The 27,205-nt window shown below is 41.9% G+C and overlaps 1 protein-coding gene across 2 annotated transcripts in view; it reads right to left on the bottom strand.

Moving 5' to 3' along the window:
- Positions 1 to 5,659: 5,659 nt before the first annotated feature.
- TMEM132C (transmembrane protein 132C) overlaps positions 5,660 to 27,205 on the bottom strand; it is a 220,920-nt gene continuing 199,374 nt past the window's right edge. For both annotated transcript variants that reach the window (XM_075769557.1, XM_075769559.1), the window contains 4 exons: positions 19,573 to 19,778; positions 18,823 to 19,096; positions 17,629 to 17,820; positions 5,660 to 8,706 (listed from right to left, as the gene is read on the bottom strand). In XM_075769557.1, coding sequence (XP_075625672.1) covers positions 7,507 to 8,706; positions 17,629 to 17,820; positions 18,823 to 19,096; positions 19,573 to 19,778 — 1,872 coding nt within the window. In that variant the 3' untranslated portion in view covers positions 5,660 to 7,506. The remainder of the gene's footprint in view (positions 8,707 to 17,628; positions 17,821 to 18,822; positions 19,097 to 19,572; positions 19,779 to 27,205) is intronic.

The raw sequence follows: 27,205 nt of genomic DNA, 5'->3' as shown, positions 1-27,205 counted from the left end.
GCTGTACAATTCAATTTGGGAAACAAAATCTTCCCCATCATCAGAAAACATACAATCATGACCTGCCCCCAGAATAAGTCACCATCAGATAGAGCCAGGTTATCAGTTATATGGACAGCCCTTACCAACAGTACTGTTCGTCATACGGTTCCCCAGGTGTTAGCACGCATTGTCAGAGCAGAGGCCCTGGTACCTGCTGTGCTGCTTACCAAACCAGGTAAGACTACAGCAGTCAGGGAAATCATATATACGCTACAGAAAGCAAACTAAGAAAGCAATCCTAGCCTTTATACTACTTAAGTCTTTATCTTTAATCCTACAGGACTTTGCTCTCATTCTTTACTTCTGCAACATAAACTGTCCATGTCTCTTTCCACCTTCCCTCTCCCCACAGACCACAGAAAATCTAAAATACATGAATTTGTGCCAGTGGCTTTTCATTAGTAATGCTGAAAGTAAAATCAGCAATCTCAGGAAGCTAGATGGCAGCTTAAAATATCCAACAGCGAAAGAAACAAGCAGTGAATGAGCAGAGTTTGATATGGCCGACGGCAGAACAAGAATTTCTCAGCCAGGTGCCTCTTCCACTAAGCCATGTGTGAGACAGTGGCAAAGCTACCAAAAGCCTTCTGTAAGATTTCCCTCCTACTCCGCATTTGTAGCCAGACAGAAGCTTCCAGATAATTATCATGCTGCAATCTGTTTATGAAGGATTCCAACCTAAATCGTGACTTCCAGGAATTCAGTTGCTACCCACATTATTTGAATTCAGGGGATCAAATTTGACCCTTGCAGCTGTCTTGCAGCCCAAAGCTCAGAAGAGCTGAGAAGCTACCCCAGCAGCCAGAGCACAGAGGTACTTCAGTGTCCCCTGCACCTACCTCCCAAAATAGCCATACAGCGTGCTGGAAACTGGCTACCTGAAAAACCTTCAGACAGAGGCTTGAGGGGAAAATAGAGGAGAAAAAAAAAGTTACCAACTAATTCTAAACATGCTACTGCACCTCCAGAAAGATGCACGAATGGCTGCGATGTGCCTGATAGTGCACAAATCAACCAAGGGGATGATTAGTACAGGGTATCTTTGCAACTTGATGTGGCTCAGCTGAACATCAGACTTATTGTCTCCAAGATGCTTGTGGCTTACTGACACCATTGCTTCACACAAAGAGCTTTAATCCCTCCCCAGCACAAGCGCAAAAAGAATGGGTCTGAGTTTGTCCAAAATAAGTAATCAAGAGGAGAGTTATTTGGTAATTTGCATCATTATCTCTGCCTGCTGCTGCGTCTTTGCTGACAGCTTATTTTTAAGTACTGAAATCCAGCTTAGTAGTCTTTCAGAACACAGCAACATTTTTGCTGCTATGGCTACTTGGTCTTGGAGCTTGGCAAGAAGGAAAGAAGAAATATATGTGCAAGCACTGGGGGAGGGTTGCTGTCCTATTTCCAACCCTGCAAGCTAGATGTAACACCATGAACTACCTGCATCCCTGCTTTCCAAAAGTGAGAGCCTTTTCCAGGTCACCTCTCAAATTTAATCAATGTCAAAATACTTCCAGAAGCTGAGGGCAAGCCAGCATACTCACTGGTTGAAGGGATACGGACTTCCTAGCAGTTAAGCCATATCGGAAGGATTTAGGATCCGGCATTTGATCCAGGGTGTACTACGTTGACTTTGCACTATCAGGTGTTCCCATGCACACGTACCAGGCAAATTGCATCTTATTCCCTTAACAGCAGCCTTCTCCTTGCCAAAGGTAAAGCACAATCAACACAGTTTCTCTTGCCAATTCCCAAACTTGGAACACATAAGCAAACAATAAGATTTCTCCTTCCCTCCAAACACAACCCCGTAATAAAAAAACCCCAAACAAAGCAGAACTCACTTTTCACCAAGGTCCATTGTGTACCAGCAGCCAGTGGCCTCGCAACAGGAGAGCTTCACTTCTTCTCTCACCTTCACCCACTCCCTCCTCCTGCAACCACCACAGCTACCTCTCATCACACACAGCACCACGCCACCAGCATCACAGCTTTCACACGCTGCTTGACCCTCATCTGCAACAACCCAACCACTCTCTTCTCCCCCAGCAGGCTCAGCTCCTCGTTACTGACTGCACCAGATGATTTCACTAATTACACCCCTCCAGCAGCCAGGCCCAGCCCTCACACAGGTACAGCTGTGCTCCCCGGCCTTCAGAAGGGGAATGAGTTCACCCAGCATTCATTTGAGAAAACGAGGCTCCTTCAGCCTGCTCACATTGTTATCCTTTACCAACAATTGGAAGTCACTGAGCTTCTCAGATGAAAGGTTTTCCTCTAAGTGCAAATTATTATTAATGAATTTCCATCTTGGCTCCCTGACAGAAAAATGTACCTTGCAGTGTGTTATCTTTGCAACCATGCACCCCTGGCACTCATAGATTCCCTCATCTGGCAAGTAAGGCACGCTGCCAAGAGTGATGTTCAGAGCAGCTCTCTGCGCCCGATCCCAGTGCCTTTGTAACTGCAGCACAGCAAAGCTTAAGAAATGTAAATCCTGGCATTTGACCCAATGTGAATTTCTCAAATAAATGATATTTCACAGCCCGGTGGTTTCCTCCCTGCTGAGATGATCATTTACGGTGGCTCACTCAGAATTGGGCTTTGACGGAATTTTTGGTCAGTGGAAGATAAATTGAAAAATTTCAGTATCTGCCTCTGTCTCTGAAGCACCATGTTCTGTAGCTTCAGAAAAATTAAATGCGAAGGCAGGGCTGAGTTGTTCCCTTTCTTTAATTCCCTCTGTTGTCTCTTCAAATACAGCCTGTCTTCCTTTGCAAGGACCATGCAATTTTGAAGACGTGCTCCTGTTCAGCCACGAGTTACAGGAGTCAAAATCAATGGCCTCTTCTAAGCTTCCTCTGGGCTTAAGGCCTACCAAGAGCACAGAGAAGCACCGCGCCAAGGTTTCCAGGAAAGCAAGCAAGGCCCTCTGCAGCTCAGCCAGCCCGGACCTCGGCAGCAGGTACCCACAGCAACAAGACTCTCTCTCCCTGCTCTGTTTGAAGCAACGTCCCAAAGAGCCGGGCTGGCAGGTGTTAGTAAAGGAAGTATCAGGACACATGAAACAATTCCTGCTGCTGAGGAAGAGAGCAGGCTGTGCCAGGAGAGGCGGCCATTGCCCCCATCCCGCCCAAGTCTCCAAGCGCTCCTGGTAGCCTTATCTTATCTCTTCCCACTCTCATGGCAGGGCAAACCAACCCTTTATCCTGGGAAGCCCACAAATTCAGTTCTGTCATGTGGCAAAGCAGCTTTATAACTCTTTGTAAACAGTCAGGGACTTCTCATATATATTAAATCAAAAGTCCAGGCTCCTGGCTGCTGTCAATTAACATGGCTCTACCAGATGGCTTCAGTGGAGATGCACAGGTTTACAGCAGGTGTGGATCTCGACAGAAATGCTGTAGTTGTGACTAACAAAGTAGTAGAAGCAGGGCCTTGGGACTGGAGAGGCTTCCTGAGTCCTCCTCCCCCCAACCATCACAGGCCTTGCATCATGCAGGCCTGTTGTTAAACGCATCGTGTCCTGTCTGAACATATTTTCCACATTTTAACTACTATCACATGTATGGTACAGAACCTGGAGCAGTAGTTCTTCGTCAGTATAGTATGATGTCATATTATGATAGGCAGTACGTCAGGTGTCTTCCTCTTACAGCTTTAAAACCTCACTCTGTTGCCAATGTGGAGGTTAGCTGAAATCCAGTAGTTGATAACTCGGCAACTAAAAGACATCAATAACAGACATATATTAGTAAAAAAACACCAGAGAAAACTATTTTATGTGCTTCAGGGATGTTACGTTGCCACTTAATTTGCTTTGTGGCTGCACTGACTGCCCCTGAGTCCTGCAGCACTTAAGAAACTGCTGCTCAAGCCTCTCCCTTTGGCCATGCATGTGCTCATGTCGGCAGTTGTACGTGATTATCAGTGTTTGCAAAGTGATTATTATGGCACAGACAAGATAAAGAGTAAGTCAGAACTGTAACATGTCCATGGTAATCTGCAGTGTGCATAAAATGCCATATGCATTTGTGAATGGCAAGCGTCCAACCTGGTGTTACAGCTGCAGTCAATGGACTCTGCGTGTGCAATCCTCTGAAACCACCCACTTTGGAGACACTCTACATATTCTGTCTAATTTAAATATAACGACAAAATACTGTCACTGAGAACTGACACATGGCTAATCATCAGTGAAATCTTGCTCCCAAGGAGGCATCATGGGTGTATTGGTCAATGTCACAAGGATCATCACTGTATATTAAAATCAATTTTTCCAAAGGATAGTTACTTCAAACAAACTACATAAGTCTGAATCTACAGACAACAGAGAACTATACGTGCAGGCAATAAACAAAAAGCAAAAGATGGTGATTATTTCAGTGAATACTGAAACAATGAATAAGCTATAATTTTCCGATTCATTACAGAAGATCTCTGTTCCTTTTTGGGAATGTTGAATCCAATCTGAGTTGCATTAATACAGGACCGTGTCTTTCAACAAAAATTTACATCACTATTTTTGAAAAGGACTTGCAAAATAGTTTCTCATGGGGAAACTTTGATTCCCCCCCGCCTTTTAATTTTAATGAAGACATGTTTTTCTTTCTTCAAAAAAGCCCTTGAGCTTTTGGAGAGGAATTAGGAATGTTTTCATTTACTGTGGAATACTTTTCCTAGACAATGTGGTGAGATGAATTCTCCTCACAAGGTTTTCTCTCAGTAGCCAACTATTTATGTTAGATGGAGATACCCTTTTCTCTTCTGGTCCTATAACGCCTCAGCTGCCAAAAGCAAAGTCAGGGTGCAAGGACTAGGAACAGTGATTGAGTAATTACCCCTTTCCTGGTACTGGTACTGGTGTACCAGTACACCAGAAAGTGCTCGGGAGCACTGGGCTACTGGAGATGCCATCCTTCGTGTGCTGTAACAGGGGCTGTCCAGCACAGCAACTTAAAAATGCACTTTGAACAATTATATTCTGTGCTACCATGGTGTATGATGTTTGCTCCATACTATCTTTCCTGTTCCTCCGCTGTTGTATTTTGCAGCTCCGTGCTGTAAATGCCTTTTTCACCTCAGGGACACCTGCATTTTCCCAGGAAGATATACGGATCCCTGAGGTGTGGCTGATGCATCACTGTGCTTAGCTTGTAAAGTAGCTTGGGGTCCTTTGGGATACAGGGTGCTTTGTATATGTCAGTTGTGATTCAGTGAAACTTGCTTCCATCTGAACCTACTGTATCAATCAGAGAAGGAACATAATTATTTATGACTGGGCTGCACGAAAGTTGCACACATCAGAAGCAAGAGTCCTGGAGTTGTTCGTGCTGATGGTAGGCATGAAGATGAACAAGATGAATAGTGACACTGCCATGAACTGTGCCTGACTGCTGTCTTCTCCTGCCATCCATCATCATCACCACATGTTGGGTGGGAAGGGGAAGTGGTTCACAAAGAAGGGTCAGAGCAGTGAAAAACTTTCATACATCTCTATCCTCCTCCTCTCTTCGGAAAGCGGCTTAAATTTTGTTTCAGCTGTTAGGCAGTGGATGCAGTATTTCAACATAGAAATGACAGAAGGAGCCCCCTCCCCTCAGAAAAGAGAGGTTAATTTGTCAAGCCATGTAAAGCATTTTAATTACAATTCATATAACATGTATAAATAAATATTACATTCTTTCAGTCTACAATGCATACTAGGCATATCTTGTTAAAACGTCCATCTATGTTACTGGGTGGCAGGATTGATTTTGTCCAAGTAAAAAAAACCAAACTACTGAGTTTAGTAATTAAAAAAAAAACGCAAAACATGGTAAAGACAGGACAATGCAAGTGCTTCTGGCTAACAGTCAGGACATAATACTGCTTTCCAAAAGGCTGGATATACCATCTTCCTTTCAGTTACAAAAGGTTTTGGATGACAGTGGTTTTCCTCATTGTATAGATTTTGATCTGTATCCTCCATTAGTGTAAACTGGCACTGAGACAACAGAGTTCTGCCAGCTTACACAACAAACCTATGACTCTGTTTTGTATTTGCTTCAGATTTATTACTGGTCTTGTATTTGTTTATTCAAAACATCAGCTTTACAATCTAGTCTAAAATTTTCAGTCTTAGCTGGTCCAATGGCAAAAAAAAAAAAAAAAAAAAAAAACCAAACTATAAAATAGCTCCAGATATTTCTTGATCTTTCTTCAGCAATATTTCCTCCCTTCCAACAGTCTGTCCAGAGGCCAGCTCTCCCAGTACAAGGAAATAAAAGTTTGGGGAAAATCGGCGTCTTTCTGTCCATTCTTCTAGCTTTCAGAGCTTGATGTGAGCTGGTGACATTAGAATAAACAGAAAATTACAGAACAAAATTATGAATTCAAGGACTTGGCAAAAAAACCCCAAAATCCAGGCTGTACATATTTGGCCTGTGATGGTCTCAGTTCCAGGTACATTTAAAACGCACCAGTGGGGCACTCCCATCGGTTGTTACTTCTAAAAGCTAACATAAAACAGCACCTTCTTCCCTTGGTGAAACATGGGAACTTTGGTTGTGGAAATTTAAAACAAACAACTAAATAAACAATCCAAACCTGAAAGTAAAATTAATACTTCTTCCATACAGAACATATTTCTAGCTAGGGTGAAACAATGGAGGCTTAGGCTTTCAGAAGAGACACCACATGAAAATTATTAGTCAATACTTGTCCCCTGAATTATTTAAATAACAGGAGATTATTTACAGCTAACTTAGAAACAAAATGTTCTTGGTCCACTGTGAACTTAATGAATTGAAAATTTTCCTGTTTTCAAGCTATTTAAAAGAAAAATACAAGAGGGAAAATTAGCCTGTTTCAACTTACAAGACAAAAAGAAAAGTAAAAATAAAAACACCAGGTAATTTCTTCCTCCTTCATATGTAATGCCAAAGATACATCTCCACTTCAAATGAAGGAATAAAAAGAAATGCCTGAGTAACAATCCTAAAAGTCTCCTTGTGGGTCATGTATCCATAATCATGATGCTTTATTAGAAATACAGACAAGTTATTGTTTGTCTCTTGCTTATTCTTTTCATGCTCTTATATTCTCTCCTTTCTCTTTACAAATATTTTTGGTACTTTGAAACATTACTATCATTATTATTTGTATGACCCATAAAACAAATTTTCACAACCTCATCTTGCCCAGTTCATCATACTGGTCATACCATTTCTTTGTTCCTTTCTGCTATTTATATTCCACTTCCTAAATCCGTAAGTAGCAGAATAACTGCTGAAAAAAAACCCAAAACAATGTGAAAACCAAAAACAAACTATGGACAGTTTGGCAAATTTCTTTCCCTGATTATAAAAACTGCCTCATCATTTCTCCTGGTGATTCCTTCCCCTCCCTTTCCTCTGTCCCAATATATACTGTAGAACTGAAGGCATCAAGGTGTGGTTAAACCCAAAAAAACCCAGCGAGGAGCTACACTTTGTCTTTGAACTTCTCCATGTAGTTTCGTATCTCTTTGGAGTCCCCCAGGTCCATATCCTGGCACACCCACTTAATGTCATCGTCATTGCTACTTAGGATTGAGTTGACAGTAGGACAACCATCGTCAGGTGGGATGGTAGTGAATGTCGTGAATTTTACCCGCTTCCGTTTAGATGTCGGCGAATGTAAAGGTTCAGATTTCTGTTCCTTTCCGAGCTTGCCCCCTGAGTCAGCACACCTGTGAACCTGGCTCTGAATGTTCTTCTGAGCACTGCCATTGAGGAGCTGGTTGCTCTCCTCGCAACCCGAGCCTCGGTCAATAATAGTTGTGTGCTCATCCTGCTGAGGTGATGCATCTGCTGTGTTCTCCAGCAGTTCTGCTTCATTTCCCAGCCAGACCCAGTCATGGGAATGGGTCATGGTGGCCTGTCCTTCCACCAGAACCTGCTTGTGACGGTACTTCAGTGCAAATGTTGCACAGTTTATTAGGAAGACTAGAATTGCCAGGCAGAAGACACCTAGCAGAGCATACATCCCGATCTCCAAATCGCTAAGGCCCCTAGGTGTCTGCACCAGGTCATTTTCCTCCATGCCTGCATTGCCTTTTGGGAGGTCTACTTGAGCAGGGAAGTTGGTGAAGTCTATAGGAATGTTCTGCAGCTGGCTATCGTCTGAGAGTTTGCCACCATCCAGTCTATTGTTTTTAATTACTTTATTTTTTATTACTGATTTTGCTGTGGTGCTGACTTTCCTGATGGCACCTTCCTCTCGCTCTGCTGAAGAGCTACCGTAAAATCGTCCATCCTGGCCATACCGTTCCTGATCTGACACTTTGTGCCGCCGGTCGCTAGCGTGGTTTTCAATCTCATCATCATCATAATCTCCACCTGTATCAGCGTCTGCATCATTCTGGCCAAACTTCACTTTGATGTTGCCATTCCCCACAGCCAGGACACTTTTCCTCTTGGACTTTTGGCAGGCTTCAGAAATCATCATGTCCACCTTGATTAACGTGCCCTGACCTTCACCTTCTGCTACCACAACTGGCCATTTTAAAGCAGCGTTCTGGTGGATTGAGACAACATCTTCATCTAATGATACAGCAGAAAGGGAGAAGTCCTTAGAGTCATAAATGTCCAGCGGAGTAACAGAGCTGTCACTGAACTGAATCCAGGTGCTTACTACAGCTTCCTGAAAGGAGAGGGATATGGTTAAAGACAGGGTCTTAAATAAAACAGCTCAACTCATTGCAGGTCATCAATCTCTCAGCTCTGAAAGGCAGCTGGAGGAAATGGAAGACAATGGCTCTGCACTGCATTTAAAGCAAACCAAGCTTCAACTGATGGGGCAGAAAATTGGTCACATTTTTCACTAAAGGTTCCACTGTTATCCTTCCTGCAAATGTTTTGCAAAAGAACATATAAAATAATTGATATGAGATGTCCTAATACCAAAGTACCCATTAACAAGCTACAATTTACATGATTTATAAAGAAAGTCATTCCTGTCATACAAAGGCTGAAAGAGACAAACCAGAAAAATTACTAGAGGCACTTGACAGAACACTTATTTTCCTCATGTCCCCCATGCAGGGGTGTCAAAGGGAGCTGTCAAATTAAGCAAGGCATAAATATCGTAGCAGGAGTAAGGAGCTACCACAGTATCTTGGAGCAGAAGATTCACCTGAAAGAAAAAGATTCACGGAACAATTGCCATTTTGCTGGAGAAAGGTTTAAGTAAAACACACTTTATCTTTGAGATAATTAAAAAGTCCACTGCATTTCTGTATCAAGGAGAGGAGGATGGGGATTCTGGTATGATCTCGACGATAAAAATACAAATGGCCTGGATTTAATTGGACTGTCTTTGTTCTCTGCAGGTAGCACTGTTAGAAGTCATCATTAGAAGCAAACACAAAGCTAGAGGTCAGCTCTTTGCCATTTGAAATCCCATCCAGATGATATAGATATTTACTTCTCCACGTCTCAGTAGCTTTCTTTGCAGGAGATTTCTTTATTTTTTCATTTGCTCTATGTCTTGCCTGTTTAGCCAGCAGACGTGCAGGCAGATTGCTGGAGTGCAACTTCACACAAAACTTAAGTTCTTTTCTTCCCAGACTTAAACCGCAGATGGCCCTAATAACTTTACACTTGGGTACATCAGAACGACTGGGCTGAAAATCACCATCGGGGAAAAACATTGCCACCCTGTTAACGTCCACTCATAATACAAATTTACAACCTAATATGGTTTTCAATTGGCTACAATTTGTTATGCTATGGTTATAAACAAAGGGAATTGCTACCCTTCTAGTTAGATTTAAAGCTTTTCAGTGAAAACAGCAAGGGGCATTTAGCTGTGCAGAAGGTTGGACTACACTGAATATTTGATTTCCAAAATGCTATCAGTAAGTTCTTGAGGGACTGAAAGAAAAAAATAAGTCATGGCACAACAGGAAAGAAGGTAAAGTTTTTGGTGATTCAAATGCACTTCAAACAGCTGAAACAGAGCCAGGGTAGCTCAGAAGCTAGGAAGGGTGAACTGCATAAGAAAATTAAAACAGCTGATCTTTCATTAGAGAAACAACCCTGAAATGGCTGAACAGACAGAAACATAAAGCTGCAGGGCACAGCTTAAATTTATATCATAGAAATCTATAGTAGAGCAAACCCAGTCATGGGAAAGTAAAGGATTTTTTTTTAATGGATATGTGTGGAGAGAAAAAGATGCATCTCCTCTGGAAATTCAACACCCTGTTGCCTGCCTTCTCCCCAAAACAAGAGGACAGCCTCGTGTACCACTGCGGAGGTGTGAAAGATACACAGTTTTCATCAACCTATGGAAGGCAAAAACACCAGCATCATTTCAAGCATCTGTCACAACAGGCTTGACATCGTCTGCCAGTGGTGCTCTCTTTTGGAGAGCAGAATGAGAAAATAAGTGCAGAATTTTGTACAGTTAAGGCTGGAAATTATGAGGCCTGTGCCTCCTCCCAGCTCTGCTGAGGACTTCCATAGTTTCACATGTTTACAAAAGGATTTACATTACTAAATCCTTTGTGCATTCCTTAACAGACAAACACAGCATACAACCTAGTGTTGCAGAGCCTCGGATTTCATTATGGCCCCTACTATGCAAGTAGGTTTTATTGGTGGTAGAACAGCACCTCTGAGGGATCTGGGGTCTCCATCCAGACACTGGAGACGAACACGTGTGAGGGCTCTACATTCTTCTTCCCTGTCTTCTTCAAGATATCTTGACTCCTTTCTGCTTTAACAACCCTCAGGCACCTTTCAGGTTAAGAGGCAGCCAGCTTGGAAAAAATGCAGCCCAAATAGCTAGAATTTGACAAAGTTGTAAGAAACTTCAAAACAACTTTTATTCTTTACACTATTTCTCCACTATTCTGCATTCCTGGTTTTATGAAGCAGAGATAGAGAAAAATGAAGTTGCAGTCAACTGAAATTTGCAGGCACACATGTGATTTATTATAGGTAACAGAGGTGTGCAATAGCTTAGCCATTATTCTCAACCAGCATTGATGGTTTTTTTATTTCCAAGAGATCCTTTTTTCATAGGAAGAAGCAATTTTTTCACAACACAACATTGTCATGCTTATACTACGGACAGTATTAATTAAAAGGGAAAGAAAACAAATGAGAGAAAGAGGGAGAGAATCTCAAATCCTGCCAAAGTATATTGTATCAGCCCAAATATTCTATTTGGCAAGAGTTCATGTCCTCTCATTCACATTGTTAAAGGAAAGCTGAAGGCAGGGGAAGGAAGTGAATTTCCCAAATGATTACAAATTCTGAAAAGCTAAAAAGAAAAAAAAAAAAAAAAGAAATTATTTAGTGCCATGTCCTTCAAAGAGCTGTTTCTGCAAATCCTATGTACCGCATCAATAAATCCCCCTGAATCTCTGACAAGGTCCTCCAATTACTATCAGCAGATGAAGATGGATTGGAGCCTTCTTACCTGCAAAGTTGCTGCCCCTAGTCTGATGCCCTCAACACTGAGGTGACAAATGCTTGTGTTCATTAGTTATCAAGCATAAACAAATAGTTTGAGAGATTATCTGGCTCTCCAGTCTTTCTTTCTTCCACTTTTCCTCTCTCACATATGCACGCACAAACACACATACTCAGTTGCACTCCCAGAACAAATGAACCACAACACCACATTAGTGCCAGTGTCTCAGAGAACAGGATGATTTATATGGTGACTGTGACGATGTGAAGTGAGTCAGATAATGTACATTAGATCATGTTAATGACAGCAAAATCCAGTCCAGAGGAGATAAAGAAACTGCTTCCCACAGCCCCTGTTGATTATCAAATACCATGCTTTCCCTAAGCATATAAAAATCTTTCTTTATCAAGACACATTTTGTCTACATTTTCTCTTGTGCCTTTGCTGTTCTTTTCCTCCTTTCCAGGTATAACTAGACGCCAGAACAGTAAGTTGGTTAGTTCTTCTTGATCTGCTGCAGTTCCACCACCTTTTCTGGCCTTGAATTACATTGCTGCTTATCAGTCCAAAGATGCCACTTAATAAATCTTGGATAAACTTGCACTTTGCCTTTTTTAGTATTTTCATCTCCCTTGTTATCCACTTGTTATGTTTAGGTGGGTAAAACAATGGGGAAATTACCAGGGTACAGAAGTAACATGGCACTAATGGAAACCAACAGTCCCCGAGGAGCTCTGTATTGCCTGTCCTGGAATACTTCCAACCCTGCCGTATGAGTCACCACAAACACTATTGTTTGCTGGCTATGTCTGTTCCGCCTAGATAAAACAAGGAGGCTCACACTCCAAAAGGTGACCTGAATGCAGGAAGCGGAGCTGGTTTGGAAGCTCAGTAGAAAGCCCATCATGCAGAGATCTAATGAGTCCCACTGTGCTGGGACTCACACGAGTTGCCTGTGAAAATTTGGGAGCCACAGTGATGATTATTTTGCCCTCTAAAGCATCACACAGCATTTGAAAGTCTGTGTATCTTAGGATGTTCCACTGAGCCCAGCTGCAGCATCACAGTCAGTGATTACAAAGTGTCCTTCAATACGTCCTCAAAAAAGCTGGGGTCAGCTTGATACCAGGGCATGCTATCTTGTATTCTTCAAGCAGAAAATAAGGGAGTAAAGTGTGTAGGACTGGTAGCGTTTTAGAGAATTCTGCTGCTTAGAAACACTGATGTGAGGAGTGATCGGTATATTTGATTTTATTCCATGCCCAGAATAAAGAGCCCTTTTAATGGTCTTCATTCACTAAAGCACAAATAAAAGTATTTGTGAATAAGCCCTCAATTGCTGGGGTCAGCTGCAATAGTCCTGGACTGAGGCAGGACACCAAAGGAAAAAAATGGATGGCTGGATGGCTCTGCAGAAAACAAATACATCCATCCCTCAACTAAAGGCAAGGGAACACTGTTCTCAGCAACTTCTATTAGAACAGCTCTGATTGTTCTATCTGGGGACTTGAATGCGGAAATGGATTTCCCTAGCAATTTTATCACATGAAATATCAAAGTATTACATGTGCATTTATTTTAAGCCTGTGGCTTGTGTAGTAAAAATTGGGCTTGATCGTTATGATGTGGAAATGAAAGGCAACCAAGACTCAGATCTTAATTCAAACCATGCATTCCCCTACTGTGTATTTCTTTCTCTCCTTTTTGTCCAAGCTGCTAATGTGACATTCCATTCCAGTGGGAATTTGCTTGTATTTGCAAGGGAAGAATTCAGATTCTTATCTAATAATTCATCCTTTCTCCCTTTCCCATGCTGCTTAATTTCTTTGTCATACTTGTGAGCCATTAGATTGCTCTGTCAGTTTAAAGAAGATATAAATACAATTTAAATGTAATTTGTATTGCCGGAATGGGGTAATGAATCCACACCATAAAAATACTCCTAATGTCTGTTACTTAACTGTGAGATGTCAGTGAACTCCCAGAACTAGTTTGCATGAAGGACGTAAGTTAAAACAAGACAGTATCATGTCCATCCAAAAGGCAGGGACGTGCAAGCATCTCTAGCTTGTGGCTCTGATTCAGGTGGTGCTGAGAACCCTCACGTCCTGTCAGAGTGACAGTCCCTGAGGTTACAGATGACCTCACAGGGCTGGGTCTTGTCACTAACCTCAACAGGAACTACACATGTGAAAGAGAATAACTTGGCCTTTAGAAAGCGCTAACATTGCTCTTTTTTTCCCTAAGAAAATGTCTGCAGTTTTCCAGTAGCACTGAGAGATATATTAATACACCCAGCTATTTATTAAAGGCTTGCTTTTTCCTTTTATTTCATCCACTCTCCCATTTCAGCTCATTAGACCACATGCAATACCCTACAGTGATGAAAAGGTATGATATGACTGTGAGTTTCCCTGCAGAGCCAGATGAAATTTAAGAGTCCTTGAAGCTCACTCGGATCAGAAAACATTTAAACACTGTAGGTTTTCTTTTATTTACATTTTGGAGAAGCTTTTAAGATAGCAGTGTTGATTTTAACAACCATCAGCAAGCCAAATGGAACAGCTTTCCTACCTGAGCAGATGGCCACTAAAAATAGACTGCTCACAGCTACAGTTTCCAAATTTTCAGAAGATAGTTCAACTTTGATATTTAAAAGTTAGTCAACCTTCATTTATTTTTAGGTATCTATCTAAATTATTGAGCCACTTTTCAGTGCCAATGAGCTCCCCATTGATTTAAAAAAAAAAAAGGAAGCATGGGCTCAGCATCCCTCGAGGTCACCTCAGGTAATTAGCTGCCCAACTATAGATAAAGATATCTAACTTAAGGCATCCAAGATAAAAAAACACATTAGTTCATCCTCTTTAGATTGCTAAGTATTTGGAGAAACTGCCAACTTTTCAGGACTTGGTGCTTTGGCTGCTTTGTGCAGCCACTTATGCAGACGTGGTGCGGTCATTATAATCAAGGAACTAATCCAGTCATTACATTCATTGAAAGAAAGTCACAGCAAAAATACTAAATTCATTCCTATGATATTGAAAGATCTGTAATGGCACAACCTGTATAATGCTTTATGCTATACAGATGTACTGCTTAATCTACTAGGGACAATATTGTGCCTGCCAGAGTACCAATTACCCAAGGACATTTGCTAATCTGTGTTGAAGCTTGGCTATTGAAGGCGCTAAAGTGGAGCCAAGGAAAACATTTGACTAAGAACACATTGACTGTTTTTTTCCATGTAACAATGCTGAGACATACACACTCATTCCTGAGAACACAAAAACCTTCAGCTATCTTAACTGTTATTTTGTTTTTCAGTTGCACCAGTAAGGTTTGCGTGAGTTATTTGGGCCTTTCTCTAAACTTTGTTTTTGGAGAAAAAGACACCTAAATAATTAAGTCCTTGAAACATTCAAGTATATGCTTAGTTCTGGACCGCCCCCTTGAAAAAAACCTCTTTCAAAAGTACTTGATTTTCAGAAAACACTCAGTACTTCCCTTCTGAAATTCCAGGTCAGTAAGGATCTCAGCTGATATACTCTAAATCATGAGTCACTTCTTGAAAAGATTTAGCCACATGCATTCCTACATTTGCATTAGTTCTTCTAAGGGCAAGTGACTTAAATATCTTCCATTCAAACTGCAAATGAAAGGAAAAGATGTATGTGACTCTACAGGCCACTCCTATGCTAAGAATATTTCCTTCAATGTATTTTGAAGTGTGAAATCTATTCCTGTCTTATTTTTTTGATAATGTAAATGCAAAGTCCCTAAGGTCTCTTCTCAACAGCCCTTCCTTGGGCAAGCCCTGTCTATAGGCTAAGTAAGATTTAGGCCTGAGAGCAAATGAATGGCTTACAGTAAAGTAGGAAGTGAATTGCACAGTACGTGGAATTAGCTGAGGCCTCCGGCATGAAGGCACTGCCAAAGTGCCCCAGTAACTGGGGACTGGGCTCAGGTTCCACAGTGACCTGGCATGACCAGGATCAGGACTGCAAACACTCACAATGCTTGAGCAGGAACTGACTCTCACAAATTCCCCAAAGTGAGGAGTCATGTTCCCAGCAAAGCCTTCAGTTGGGAAGCAGGCAGGACACTTCTCTTTCTTCTGGTGAAGAGGAGGTGGTGGGAAGACAAGCAGAGGCAATGGGGGTGGCCAGGCTCCAGACTGGAGAAGCTGGGAGGAGCGGCAGAGGCTGAAGTGGAATTCCACAAAAACATGCTGCTATATGTTTGCAGAAAACTAGGACAGAAGATGCGCATAAGAGCGGGAAAAACTGACTAATTTGGGATTGCTACTAAGCAACCAGATTTCCCCGGGCGTTCCAGATCCTGGTGTAGAGAAGGTTTCCCACTGCCTTCTAACAGAGTCTAGGTCCTGGCGTTTTTTTCCAGATGGAGTCTGGAGAAGAAACAACAGATTTTAAACTTCTTTTACTGAGAAAAAAAAGGCTTGATTTTCTCTTGCCTCCTCTTTTACAGTTGGTACCTTCAGTGAGCATGATGCAGTAGTGCTATCTGTAGGCCCAGGAAGAGGACAGTAGGGGCAGCAGCATCCCACACTGCCCAGCAGTACCAGAAGGCAAAGGGAGCCTGATATGTCCAGAAATGTGCCACTTTGAGAAAAGTGAAGTTGTCCCACAAAAGAACATCAGCTCCAATAAAATATTGCACTAAAATCGTTCCATTACACAGATGCTGGGAAAAATAATTTCAAAACAAACCATGTTTACACATTTTTACTCTTTTGTATTATTTCATAACTTGCCAATTGTAGTGATATATAATGACACATCATATCATATCACCATGCCATAATACAATATGAGATGTCATGTTGTGCACTACTGAAGTGCCCTGTCATAATATGCCATAACCTGATGTTGATAAATATCTTTGCATACTCAGGACAGATTATCTATAATTCTATCTATAAAAGATAGATCTATTTATCTATAAAAGTTGACAATGTATCTGTGCAACCTTTCCAGATTCGCAAGCTCTTTTATCTGCAATCAAAGCCTTGATTCTTCCAATGATGCTGCAGGACAAATGGTGCTCTGTCCTACGTACCAGAATTGGGTTAGGCATGCTTTAGCTTCTGCTTTTACAGCCTTTGAAGACAATAGTCAGACACAGTTTCTAAGCCCTGGAGAAGGGTATAAATGGGTTAATTACATAAGATTCTTATGTTTACAGGATGCAGTAAATGGAACAGATGGGCAGCATGTCCTTCTAGTTTGGACATTTTCCTGTCACTAAGTTATAAAACAATCTAAATAATTTTTATGTTCCAGAAAATTAGATAGCAATAATCATGAAAATAGGCCATAAAACTTGACTTGAGATCTCTCCCTACCTATGTGAGATGAAATACTCCTCCTGTGAGAGGAGTTGCTGTGGACAGAGTTAATTGCATGGTCCCCCGTCCCACTCTCCAAATTGACTGACTGAAAGAGCAATGAACATAGCTTGTTCCACTGCTACTGACCCTTGTTTTTATTCTGTTCCAAAGCAACTGTTTGCCTTGATCTGGTGATGTTCCCCAATCTTCTTTTCCATATGGGTTGTGACCTGAAGATGGGGATTTGCTGGCTTAAATTAAGTAGGATCAGCACATAAACTGAATGATGAACGCCCCAAATCCATCTGAACAATAAAAGGAGAGAGGAGCCTGGAAGTCTGCTGTGACTCCAGGAGGGGAAAGAAATGTATTTGGCTATCTTCTGCCTCTATTTTTTAGCTCTTAAAAATATTAAATTGTTGTGATTCGCTCTCTGGCATGGAAAACAAGGGCATGCTCATAAGCAAATAAGGATCACTGTCCAAAGACTGCCCATGTTGCAAAAATAACAGATGTTGCATCATTTAAAGAAAGGGTATTAAAAATGTAAATAATATAAACTTCAGTGTAGTCAGAACTCTTACTGCAGATTAAGTCCATATTTAAAGGGAAGAAATGACAAGACAATTCCAGAGTACATCTAGAGGAAAGCAATTGCCATAGACAGGTACTACACCTATCCTTTAAAGTCTAACTTCTAAACTTGTTATGAATTATCTGTACTTCACGTTGATGAAACACTGCCCCATCCCAAAAGGCAACAACAGTAAATATGGAATGTACACTACCTGCTTAGGAGTATGAAGCAGCTCTTGGGCAACGGTTGTAGCCACAATGGCCTGACTACTTGCTGTGCTTGGCTGAAGAAAGAGTGAAAGCCCAGCTACCAGCTGCACTCCAAGGTCTGTTATGGTCACTTTGTCATCTAGCACAGTCACTGTCTTCTCTGCCAGGATGGAGTCAGACAGAGGAGACAAAACCTTTGGAGAAACACAAAGGAATCATCTTAGGAAAAGCCTGACCAATTAAAATAACCTTCTTGTCTCCAGAGCTTTATGTACAGAAGTGGCAGAACACACTGAAAAGGCAGTCTGATTTCATTAGTAGGGTCAGAAAAACAATCAGTAGAGAGGTTATGGCTGAGAACATTGCATCCAATACTGAGAACTATACTGTCTCAGTTGTGTTATTTGCATCATTTCACTAGAAGAGTCGATTTAAAACCTTCTTCCTCTGTTATTCTGTGTCCCAGTATGGATGAGCTCATCAGATTTACTTCCCAACCATTTCAAAGGGAGGTTAGCAAAACCTAGGATTTGTCCTTCACTTCTTTGCTTGGAAATTCTCATCTCTCTCTTTTCCGTTTCTGATGGAACATCAAGGTAGTAGGATATCCTTCCCTTTAATGAAACTAAGGGCCATACTGCTATCTTTAGGGAACTAAGGATAGCTAATTCATGCACACTGTCTTCTCCACCTTCCCCATCTCATATCTACAGCCTAGATTTGCTATATTCACTCTGTGTGCACTGGTTTTAGTAAGGATTCATCTGGGGCAGAACTGGGTTATGGTGTTGGCCACTTGTGCCTTTCAGGTTTATTAACCAGGTTGTGTTTTTTCCCCCCAAATTAACATTTAAATAAGTCAAAAGAAACTTGGTAAAATCTAAAGATCTTTGTCTCAAAAAGTCAAAATGGTGCCCATCAGCTGACTGGTGGTAATTGCATCCATGTGGGACAAGGACTCTAACTTCTCATTGAGCCTAGAAGTGCGGCCTCTCCTAAACATCTCTGAATGCTCAATGGCTTCCAGCTCCTGGCTGTACCACATGCCTTGGCCACCTCTAGCTTGGGTTAATGCTGTGTGTGACACTGTAGGTCACAGGAATGTAATGGGAAATTATCCTGTTTCAAGATAGCAGAATGCTCATACACAGGTTCTCTATGGGAATGGCAGAATGTGGCAGTCCAGAGCACAGTACCTGCATCGTTGTCATTCCTACTTCCCGTCCAATCAAAATCCTGCCTTCCTGGAGCTTGGCAATGTGAGGATCCTCCAGTTTCATAAAATCCATCACCAGGTCTGTAATGTCAAACTGCCAATCTGAGCCCAGCAGGTAGCTCAGCTGACCCCAAGGGCTAGAATCCTCAGCTACAAATTGTGTGAGGACTCGCACCATGGCATGCTGGTACTGCAGAGTGCATCCTCTTCCTTTCCGCTCATCTTCATCCTCATCATCACTGTCTCTGGTGGGTCTTTTTTCATAAGAAAATGAAGCATAAAGAAATGTTTTCAAGAACATTAGTGAAAACTAACAGTAGAGTGCTTATGGAGAGTACCCCCATACATAACAGCCCTCCCTTCTGTTTTTTGGACCATTGCTGGTTCATGGCTGCCTAGGCTGATGAAGGACCATAGAAATGGACTATACCACTTCTTCATCTCAGCTGGTGTGTCTGAGCAACAACTCTATAAGTGGATCTTACCAGAGCACTACACTGTACTCTTGCACAGGACAGACACATGCACAGAAAAAACTCCCACAAATTTTAAAAGCTTTATTATATCTGCAGGTGTCCAGTGTAAAGCTGGGGATTCCAGTACTGCTGCTCCAGTACTGCTGGAAAGATGCTGCATATTTGGGTGCAGGTGCTGCAGCTGTTCTTGCTGAGAGTTAAAATCAACTCCATTCATTTCACAAAAACACCCAAGAAATTTAACTCAAACCCACCTTTTGTTAGAAACAACTGGGACTCGCCAGCCCTTTATTTGGCTCAGTTCTGTGTCCGAAATGTCGATCTGAAGAGGCAGGCGTGGAACCCAGACCGTGATTTGCAGAGGAGCACTCAGATACTGATAAGTGAAGTTCACAAGCGCATTCACCTTGCCTTTCATTTCTTTGCCATTGACAAAAACATAGTCACATCTGTCAGAAACCTAAAGGGGGGGGAAGAGAGAGAGAAAGAAGGAAAGGTAATCACTGCGACAAAACAAGCTCAAAGCGTAACCCTGGCATCTCAAAACCAAAAACAAACAAAAAAGGCTCCCTTCTCTTTATGCATGTTAATCATGGCCTTTTACAATGGGAGCAGCTGAACACAAAAATCCTTCATTGGCTCAGGAGGCATAATTACGCTAGAGATGCCTAAAGACTGGATACTATTTATGAAGCTGGTGGTTGATTTTCTGTTTTTTATGCAGTGAGCCACTAGCCGATCACAGTGCTGTGGAATTTACAATGAACAAGGCTCCTTCATGGCTTGGTCAAGAGGAATCCAACAAACAAACCCAGGTCTCAATAGACTCAAGCAGCAAATCAAAGCTCTACCCTGATGAGTACCTTCATCAGGGGGTGACGCTGCTTTCAGTCGTCAAGACAAAGCTGGCTCTGGAGTGGATTTCATCCACTGAAGAGTAACAGAAGTCTACTCGTTTCCTCCACAATAAACATTATCTGTTTATAAATGTTTACATTTTGATTAAAGCTGTAAAGTATTTCTAAACACTGCAGTAGATTTATCATTAACATGTAACTGCTGTCCTGAAATATAAGCAAGCATTACCATAGTCATGTAAGAGTTATATCAGCAATCACTTCTTTAATCAATGTTGTAATTTACAGACCATTGAGTTTTCTCATTTATTACGTTACTGAGTACTAGTGATAAAATCACTCCTGAATATATAAATCATTAAGAGAGATGCAGATAGTATGAAGTGACTCCATGTGATAAAGTCATTGTCATATCTATTCCTAAAGGTGTCATAAATGTCTAGGGAAATCCTGTGGCACATTAATCATACATTAAGTGGCTAGCAATGGGAGCTGTTAGATTACTAAATGAGCTGGTATGTCTGCAGAAATTAACAGTAAACCCAGCAGATCTCTTCAACTAGTGCTTTTGCTCCCATCCCATCAGAATTCTATTTCATCACCCATAATGAGTATTGTTAGTGGTGGCAATGTGTCTCCCCACCTGAACATATATTTATATTATCATCTGCTCCGTTTTATCCCCACTCCCATTCCCAATATCATCTTATTCAAATGATTATCAGCTGGAAATGCATACGTCCCCAGGCTAATCAAACAGATGGATGTCCTCTGTGACCACAGATACAGGAGCTAAACTGCTCCTAGTTTGACATACACATCCCATTCGTATCCTCTGTCAGGTTTAGGCACTGCTCACATTCTGGTAAAATATTTGATGGCAAGATTGCAAAATAAAACTTCAGAGAACATAATATAAACATTTCTATGACTCATTCCCTAAGAGGGTTATGCTGTAACTGGGCTCTGTTGACCAAAAACAGTACTACGTACTACAATAGCAGACCCATCCGTCTGTTTAGGTTTCTCCCTCAGACCATCTGAGACAGGTTTAAAAGTCTGAGGGTGGCAGAAAGTTCTTCATTTTATCACTATGAATGGCATGCCCTATTCTTACATGTATTAACTTGAATGGCAATACAGAAAAGGGGTTAGTACACACTAGGCTGTTTCAGAATGACTATTTGATCTAATCTAAAAGTACTATGCAACAGAGGTGCCTAATATAATATATAATCCCATGCAGTAATTCAGAACTCTTTTCTAGAGGCACTGCTCTTTCTTTCTATGGTGCCTTTGCATCAGCTTCACCCTGGGAGAAGAAACATCATGAAAATGCTTCTCACGAAAACAACTCCAACTGCAGAGGCAAGCAAAGGCTACGTGTCAGGAGTTAAAGCCGTGACTTCCTGATCACAGAGGCATTTCTGCCTAGAGCAGTATACAGTATACAGCCACTAGGACATATTGGGGGCATTCAGCTCCTGTATTTGAGCTGCTGATGTCTAACGCAAGCCTGTTGTCTTGCTGCTGTCTCAGCTGCATGGAAGGAGGAATGGCCAGTGGGTGACTTGCCTCTCTCGATGCTTGGCAGTATTACTACCCTGAAGCTGCCCGTGTGTCTCCACCAGATATGGAGACCCTGAGAAGCATCTTAGACCAGATACCTAATTCTTGGATGGCTGAAGTTAAAAGGAATTCACATCTAAATAATATGCCACATATGAATGTTACCTGTGGCACAACATCCTCAATGAAGTTCAGGGTACAAAGAAGTCCTGACTGACACAGACTCTAATTTCTGTCTTCCTCTATAACCTCAGGAAAGTCAAGTCAACCCTTTCTATCCATTTTCCCTCACTGATGTAAACAACACAACCCACGGAGCCTTGGTCAGCACCAGTCAGAGAACTGCACTGCACTTGGAACACAGAACGACTTCTAGAGCCAAATGGGAAGTAGTGTGTGTGCTCGGGACAGAAGACCCTATGTCTGGAACATTTGACAAAGCAGCTTCTTTGTTCTTTAGCCCTATCTTCCTTTGAGCGGAAGCTTTTGGGAGGCTTGTCCATAAGATCTTAATTCTGCTTGGAGCAGCAGCCATTGCCATCCTGAAACTGGTTCCATCCCATTTATTTCTATGGAGTTCATCCCAAAGACAAATGAATGAACTTTCTGAGTTAGTTGTACAAGTTGCTTATTTATGCATATAGTAAACCACGTGCACATGCTGACAAAAGATTTATGGTAACATACTCAGCTTCAGACTGACCAGGTCTGGTCTAGATGTATGATTTAATATTATCTAAAGCTCAGTGTTGTCAGCAACAGAACAAATGTGACTGTCAGAGAAAAAACACAATAACAATAGTAGCAAAACTGCAATTCCTAAATGGTTCTGGGCTGAGATCCAATCTCCATCTGTATTTGTAAAGCTGCTATTTTCCTTCATGTGTATGCAACAAACAAATGGCTAAACAAATATATAAGCATCCTAAGGAGGTGGCTGCTGTAGCTACTATGCAGCCTTTAAAATTGCTACAGGTTAGTATTTATTACTGGACATGCATCAGCAATAGTGGCAGGTCTTTATGAGTTGCATTGAGAAAAACATTACTCTCTTCACCAAGTGCAAGCACTGCTAATGTCCTTACACATGCTCTTGCTTCTGTTCCTGCATTTCTGATAAAGAGGTAGCGCACAGAGAGTGGAGGAGGAGGAAGGCTTATATTGTATTACCGTATGCATTTTAAGTATCACGCTTTCAGGTATCCACTCCTGAAGCAACATTGTTTGCTTTTGACAAAAGGCAACAGACTTCCCAACTAGTGCTGTACAGGGCATGAAAAGGAGAAAGTATCACAGTGTCTAATTCACAATGTGTGTGTGCTCTCCGTACGCACAGGATTAAGGATACTCCTTCTCGTGAAATGTTCAATTAAAGCTATTCCATAGACTACAGCTTCTCTAAGCAACACATCTCAGCTAAGCTTAGCCACAGCAGGCTAGCAGAATGAGAGCAAGTGGGTTTGCTTCCCTTACCTTTGCCTCACACAGTGTCACTTAAAAAATAAAAACTGATTTCTCAGCCTCGGAGAACAAATCCAGATGTACTGACTTTGCTATGACATCAGCAAGCCGCATGTAAGGTCTGATTTGCTAAGCAGACACCCCTCACAAAAAAAGGGCAGGGGTTACGTGGTGCAACAACAGAGCTCCTTAGCTCACATTAACTTGGATGGAAATAACATCACAGTCAACTTGGTTTTGGAGTTATTCAGCACAGACTTGGGAAAGCTATTTTCATCTGTTCTCATCTGGGGTTAAAAGAGATGGAAACACAGGACTGGTACTGACAACCTAAAACGCCATGGCATGGAATCATGGAGGAAGGATAGCAGGGAGATTAAAAAGACTAATAAATTAAACTGGATCATACTAGAACTCAAACTGGTTTTAATTTAAAAGGTATGTTTGTTTAATCATAGGTAAAAGTATCTCTCTGTTTTTCTCCAGGGTTTTGCAATGCTTCTGGGAGGTCACTGAATAGTACAATGACCGGCTCTCATCTGTGAGTCCTGTCCACCGTAGTCTAAGGAAGTTTCTGATAGAAGCTGGCGACTCTGTGAACAGTGATCTGTGTCTCATGTCCTGTAGTATTTATGCTTTTACTATGAAAACATCTTCCCTCTGAAAGTGCTTTTGATCTTTGGCATCAGAAGAAGTGAGAGATGATGAAGGGAAAGCCTGCTTAGCTACTACCTTTAAGTGATTGGCTTTTTTTCTATTCTCCGTAGCAGATCAGCCAGAAGTTTTGCATTTTAAAGAGCTTTCTGATGCTATTTCAGCAGTTTCTTTCATTATTAAGCTGCATTGAGCTACTTTCCCCCTTTTTTCTATTTTTCTAACTTCTCTCTCCAGATTAAAACCAAAATAAAGAAGCTAGACAGCAAAAGACAGGGCTAAGCACAATTCCCTAGAGGTTTCTTCTTTGTCTTTCTTTTTCTGGCATTATATTTTTGTGCCCCTTTGTAACAAAGGCCATTGCCTTTCCAAATGACTTGGATAGATTCTCTCTGCAACAAATCACATTTTATTGAGCTGACAGAGAAAACGACAGTCTGGAAATCAAGAGAGAGTCACTCCTGAATCACTACCTATGGCACGATGTGACTTTGTGATCTGGGGAGCAAACGTACCTTTCCACCTGGTAGTGAACAGATTAGTTGCAGTGAATATTAGGGACGTTCCCAGCACCGTTAGCAGTCAAATGCAGAACCTCTGCGTCTTCCTTTACTTACTCCTTTCAGATTAAGGTCTTAATCCCACCATGGCCTCTGTATTGCAAAATTGCAAGAAGGGAGCATGAGCAGCTTGAGGTCACCACAAAGGATGTGACAGCGTACTGCCTTGGACTCTGCAGCCATAAAGGGGCTGTAAGAATATCGGTTTTGCTGGGTTAAATGCTGCTACAGATTCCTGAGAGATCTTCATTCAATTACTGGTGGAGGCAGATAGTTTACAAGACAGAAATTTCATGTCAAATACAAGCTAAGACTGTCTTTCAAAGGATGGTGAACTCAAAATGCTGTCTGTTCTGTTTCCTATCTGTTGTACACAGGAGTGGAAAGAACAACAAGTATAAGACCTAAAAATAAACGAGTTGCACTGACTCTCTGAGTCTAGTCTAGTCTAGTCTAAACTTGTTTATCTCCTAGTGGTTTTTCACCTCTGGAGATATCAACCCAGGCTCTGAAGGACAGTTTTAAAGGACAAAAAGAAAAGTTTTTAATATGGCAATCCCGCCAAGCTTATGAACACCGAAAGTTTATGACTGTGGTGGGTTGACCCAGGCTGGAGGCCAGGTGCCCACCAGAGCTGCTCTATCACTCCCCTCGTTCTCTAGACAGGGGAGGAAAAGTACAACGAAAAGCTTGTGGGTTGAGATAAGGACAGGGAGAGATCATTCACTAATTATCATCACGAGCAAAACAGACCGAACTTAGAGAGGGAATTCATCTTATTTATTACTAGGTAAAACAGAGTAGAGGAATGAGAAATAAAATCAACTCTTAAAACACCTCCCCCCACCCCTCCCATCTTCCCGGGCTCAACTTCACTCCTGGCTTCAACCTCCTCCCCCCTCAGTGGCACAGGGGGATGGGGAATGGGGGTTACGGTCAGTTCATCACATGGTGTTTCTGCTGCTGCTTCTTCCTCAGGGGGAGGACTCCTCTCATCCTTCCCCTGCTCCAGCGTGGGGTCCCTCTCATGGGAGACAGTCCTTCATGAACTGCTCCAACGTGAGTCTCTCCCACAGGGTGCAGACCTTCAGGAGCAAACTGCTCCAGCGTGGGGTCCCCCACGGGGTCACAAGTCCTGCCAGCAAACCTGCTCTGGCCTGGGCTCCTCTCTCCATGGGGCCACAGGTCCTGCCAGGAGCTTGCTCCAGCGTGGGCTTCCCACGGGCCACAGCCTCCTTCAGGTGCCTCCACCTGCTCCAGCGTGGAGTCCTCCACGGGCTGCAGGTGGAATCTCTACACCCCCTCATCCTTCCTCCACGGGCTGCAGGGGGGATCTCTACACCCCCTCATCCTCCCTCCATGGGCTGCAGGGGAACAGCCTGCTTCACCATGGTCTTCACCACGGGCTGCAGGGGAATCTTGCTCCGGCGCCTGGAGCACCTCCTCCCCCTCCTTCTGCACTGACCTTGGTGTCTGCAGATGTTCTTACATCTTCTCACTCCTCTCTCTGGCTGCAAAAGCTCTCTCTAGCTGTTTTTCTCTTTCTTAAATATGTTATCACAGAGGCGCTGATTGGCTTGGTCTTGGCCAGCGGCAGGTCTGTCTTGGAGCCGGCTGGCATTGGCTCTGTCAGACACAGGGGAAGCTTCTAGCAGCTTCTCACAGAAGCCATCCCTGTAGCCCCCCCGCTACCAAAACCTTGCCATGCAAACCCAACACATTGAGGTATCAGTCAGTCCATTTTCTAGGTAGAAGTCTGTATGGTTAGCCCTTAATTAAATACCCTGAGGTTTTAAAAGTCTCAGAACTTTAAGACTGAACAGAAATGAGGAGATATGATAATGGTAGATGCCCTGCTTGTATTCATCAGGTTCAGCATTTTGTATTTTGGTGTAAACCCATTTACCCATTTCTGTTATACTAATATAAATGTTGCTAAAATATTCAAAGGTTACATAAATGTTTAAATATTTATGAAAGCACTTCTATGAGCAAAAAGATTTTTCCAGTATCTCTTAAAAGAATCTCAATTTCAATGAAAAAAATATTACAGGATAATTAGTAAAGAATAGTGATGTTCAGCACTTTTCAAATATATGACACCCCTAGTATTTCCGCTCGGTAGCATCACTCTTACATACCAGAAGGGCAACTGAAGCTCATGGAGGTTAAGCTTTGTGAACAAAGTCATTCATTCCATTAAGGACTACAGAGCACCACAATGACTTATCCACTGAATATACTGACAAATAATGTATAGAAAATATTAGACAGTGATAATTATTCCACAAGCTTTTAGGAAAATCCTTTAGATTTTTGTAATGTTCATGTTCTTGCTATAGAATTTCTTCTAAGATTTTTTTTAACAACATCCTCTGTAGAAGGAGAATTATTTTCTATTAAATTCTAAAAGTTTTGGGAGAGACTTTATATAGCTCTCTAGCCTTGATTCCAATTAAACACTATGGTCTTATACATAAAGGAAATCCTATGCTACTTGAACGTTAGGCGATGGCAGCTGCTTCATAAGAAGGATTTCAATGCCTGGCTGCATAATCCTGAATAATCAATAACCTGCTACCAGAAAATGGAAGCTGTCTCAAGGCCCATACTATTCATTTTTTCATGTTAAACTGTTTAAGTGTGATAAGAGTTAAAGCTTCAGACCTGAGCTCTTCCTTGATCCCTGGGATGATATTTACAGCTTTGTGGCACCATTAGAGCAGCCTTTAAAATGGAAGCATCCATTATAGGAGTTGCTAATTGCTAGTGTAACTCGACTTGAC

The sequence above is a fragment of the Balearica regulorum genome, chromosome 17 (assembly GCF_011004875.1).
Source record: "Balearica regulorum gibbericeps isolate bBalReg1 chromosome 17, bBalReg1.pri, whole genome shotgun sequence".
NCBI classification, from domain to species: Eukaryota; Metazoa; Chordata; class Aves; order Gruiformes; family Gruidae; genus Balearica; species Balearica regulorum.
Note: the sequence above shows the minus strand (reverse complement) of the source record. Positions and strands in the feature narration are given on the sequence as shown.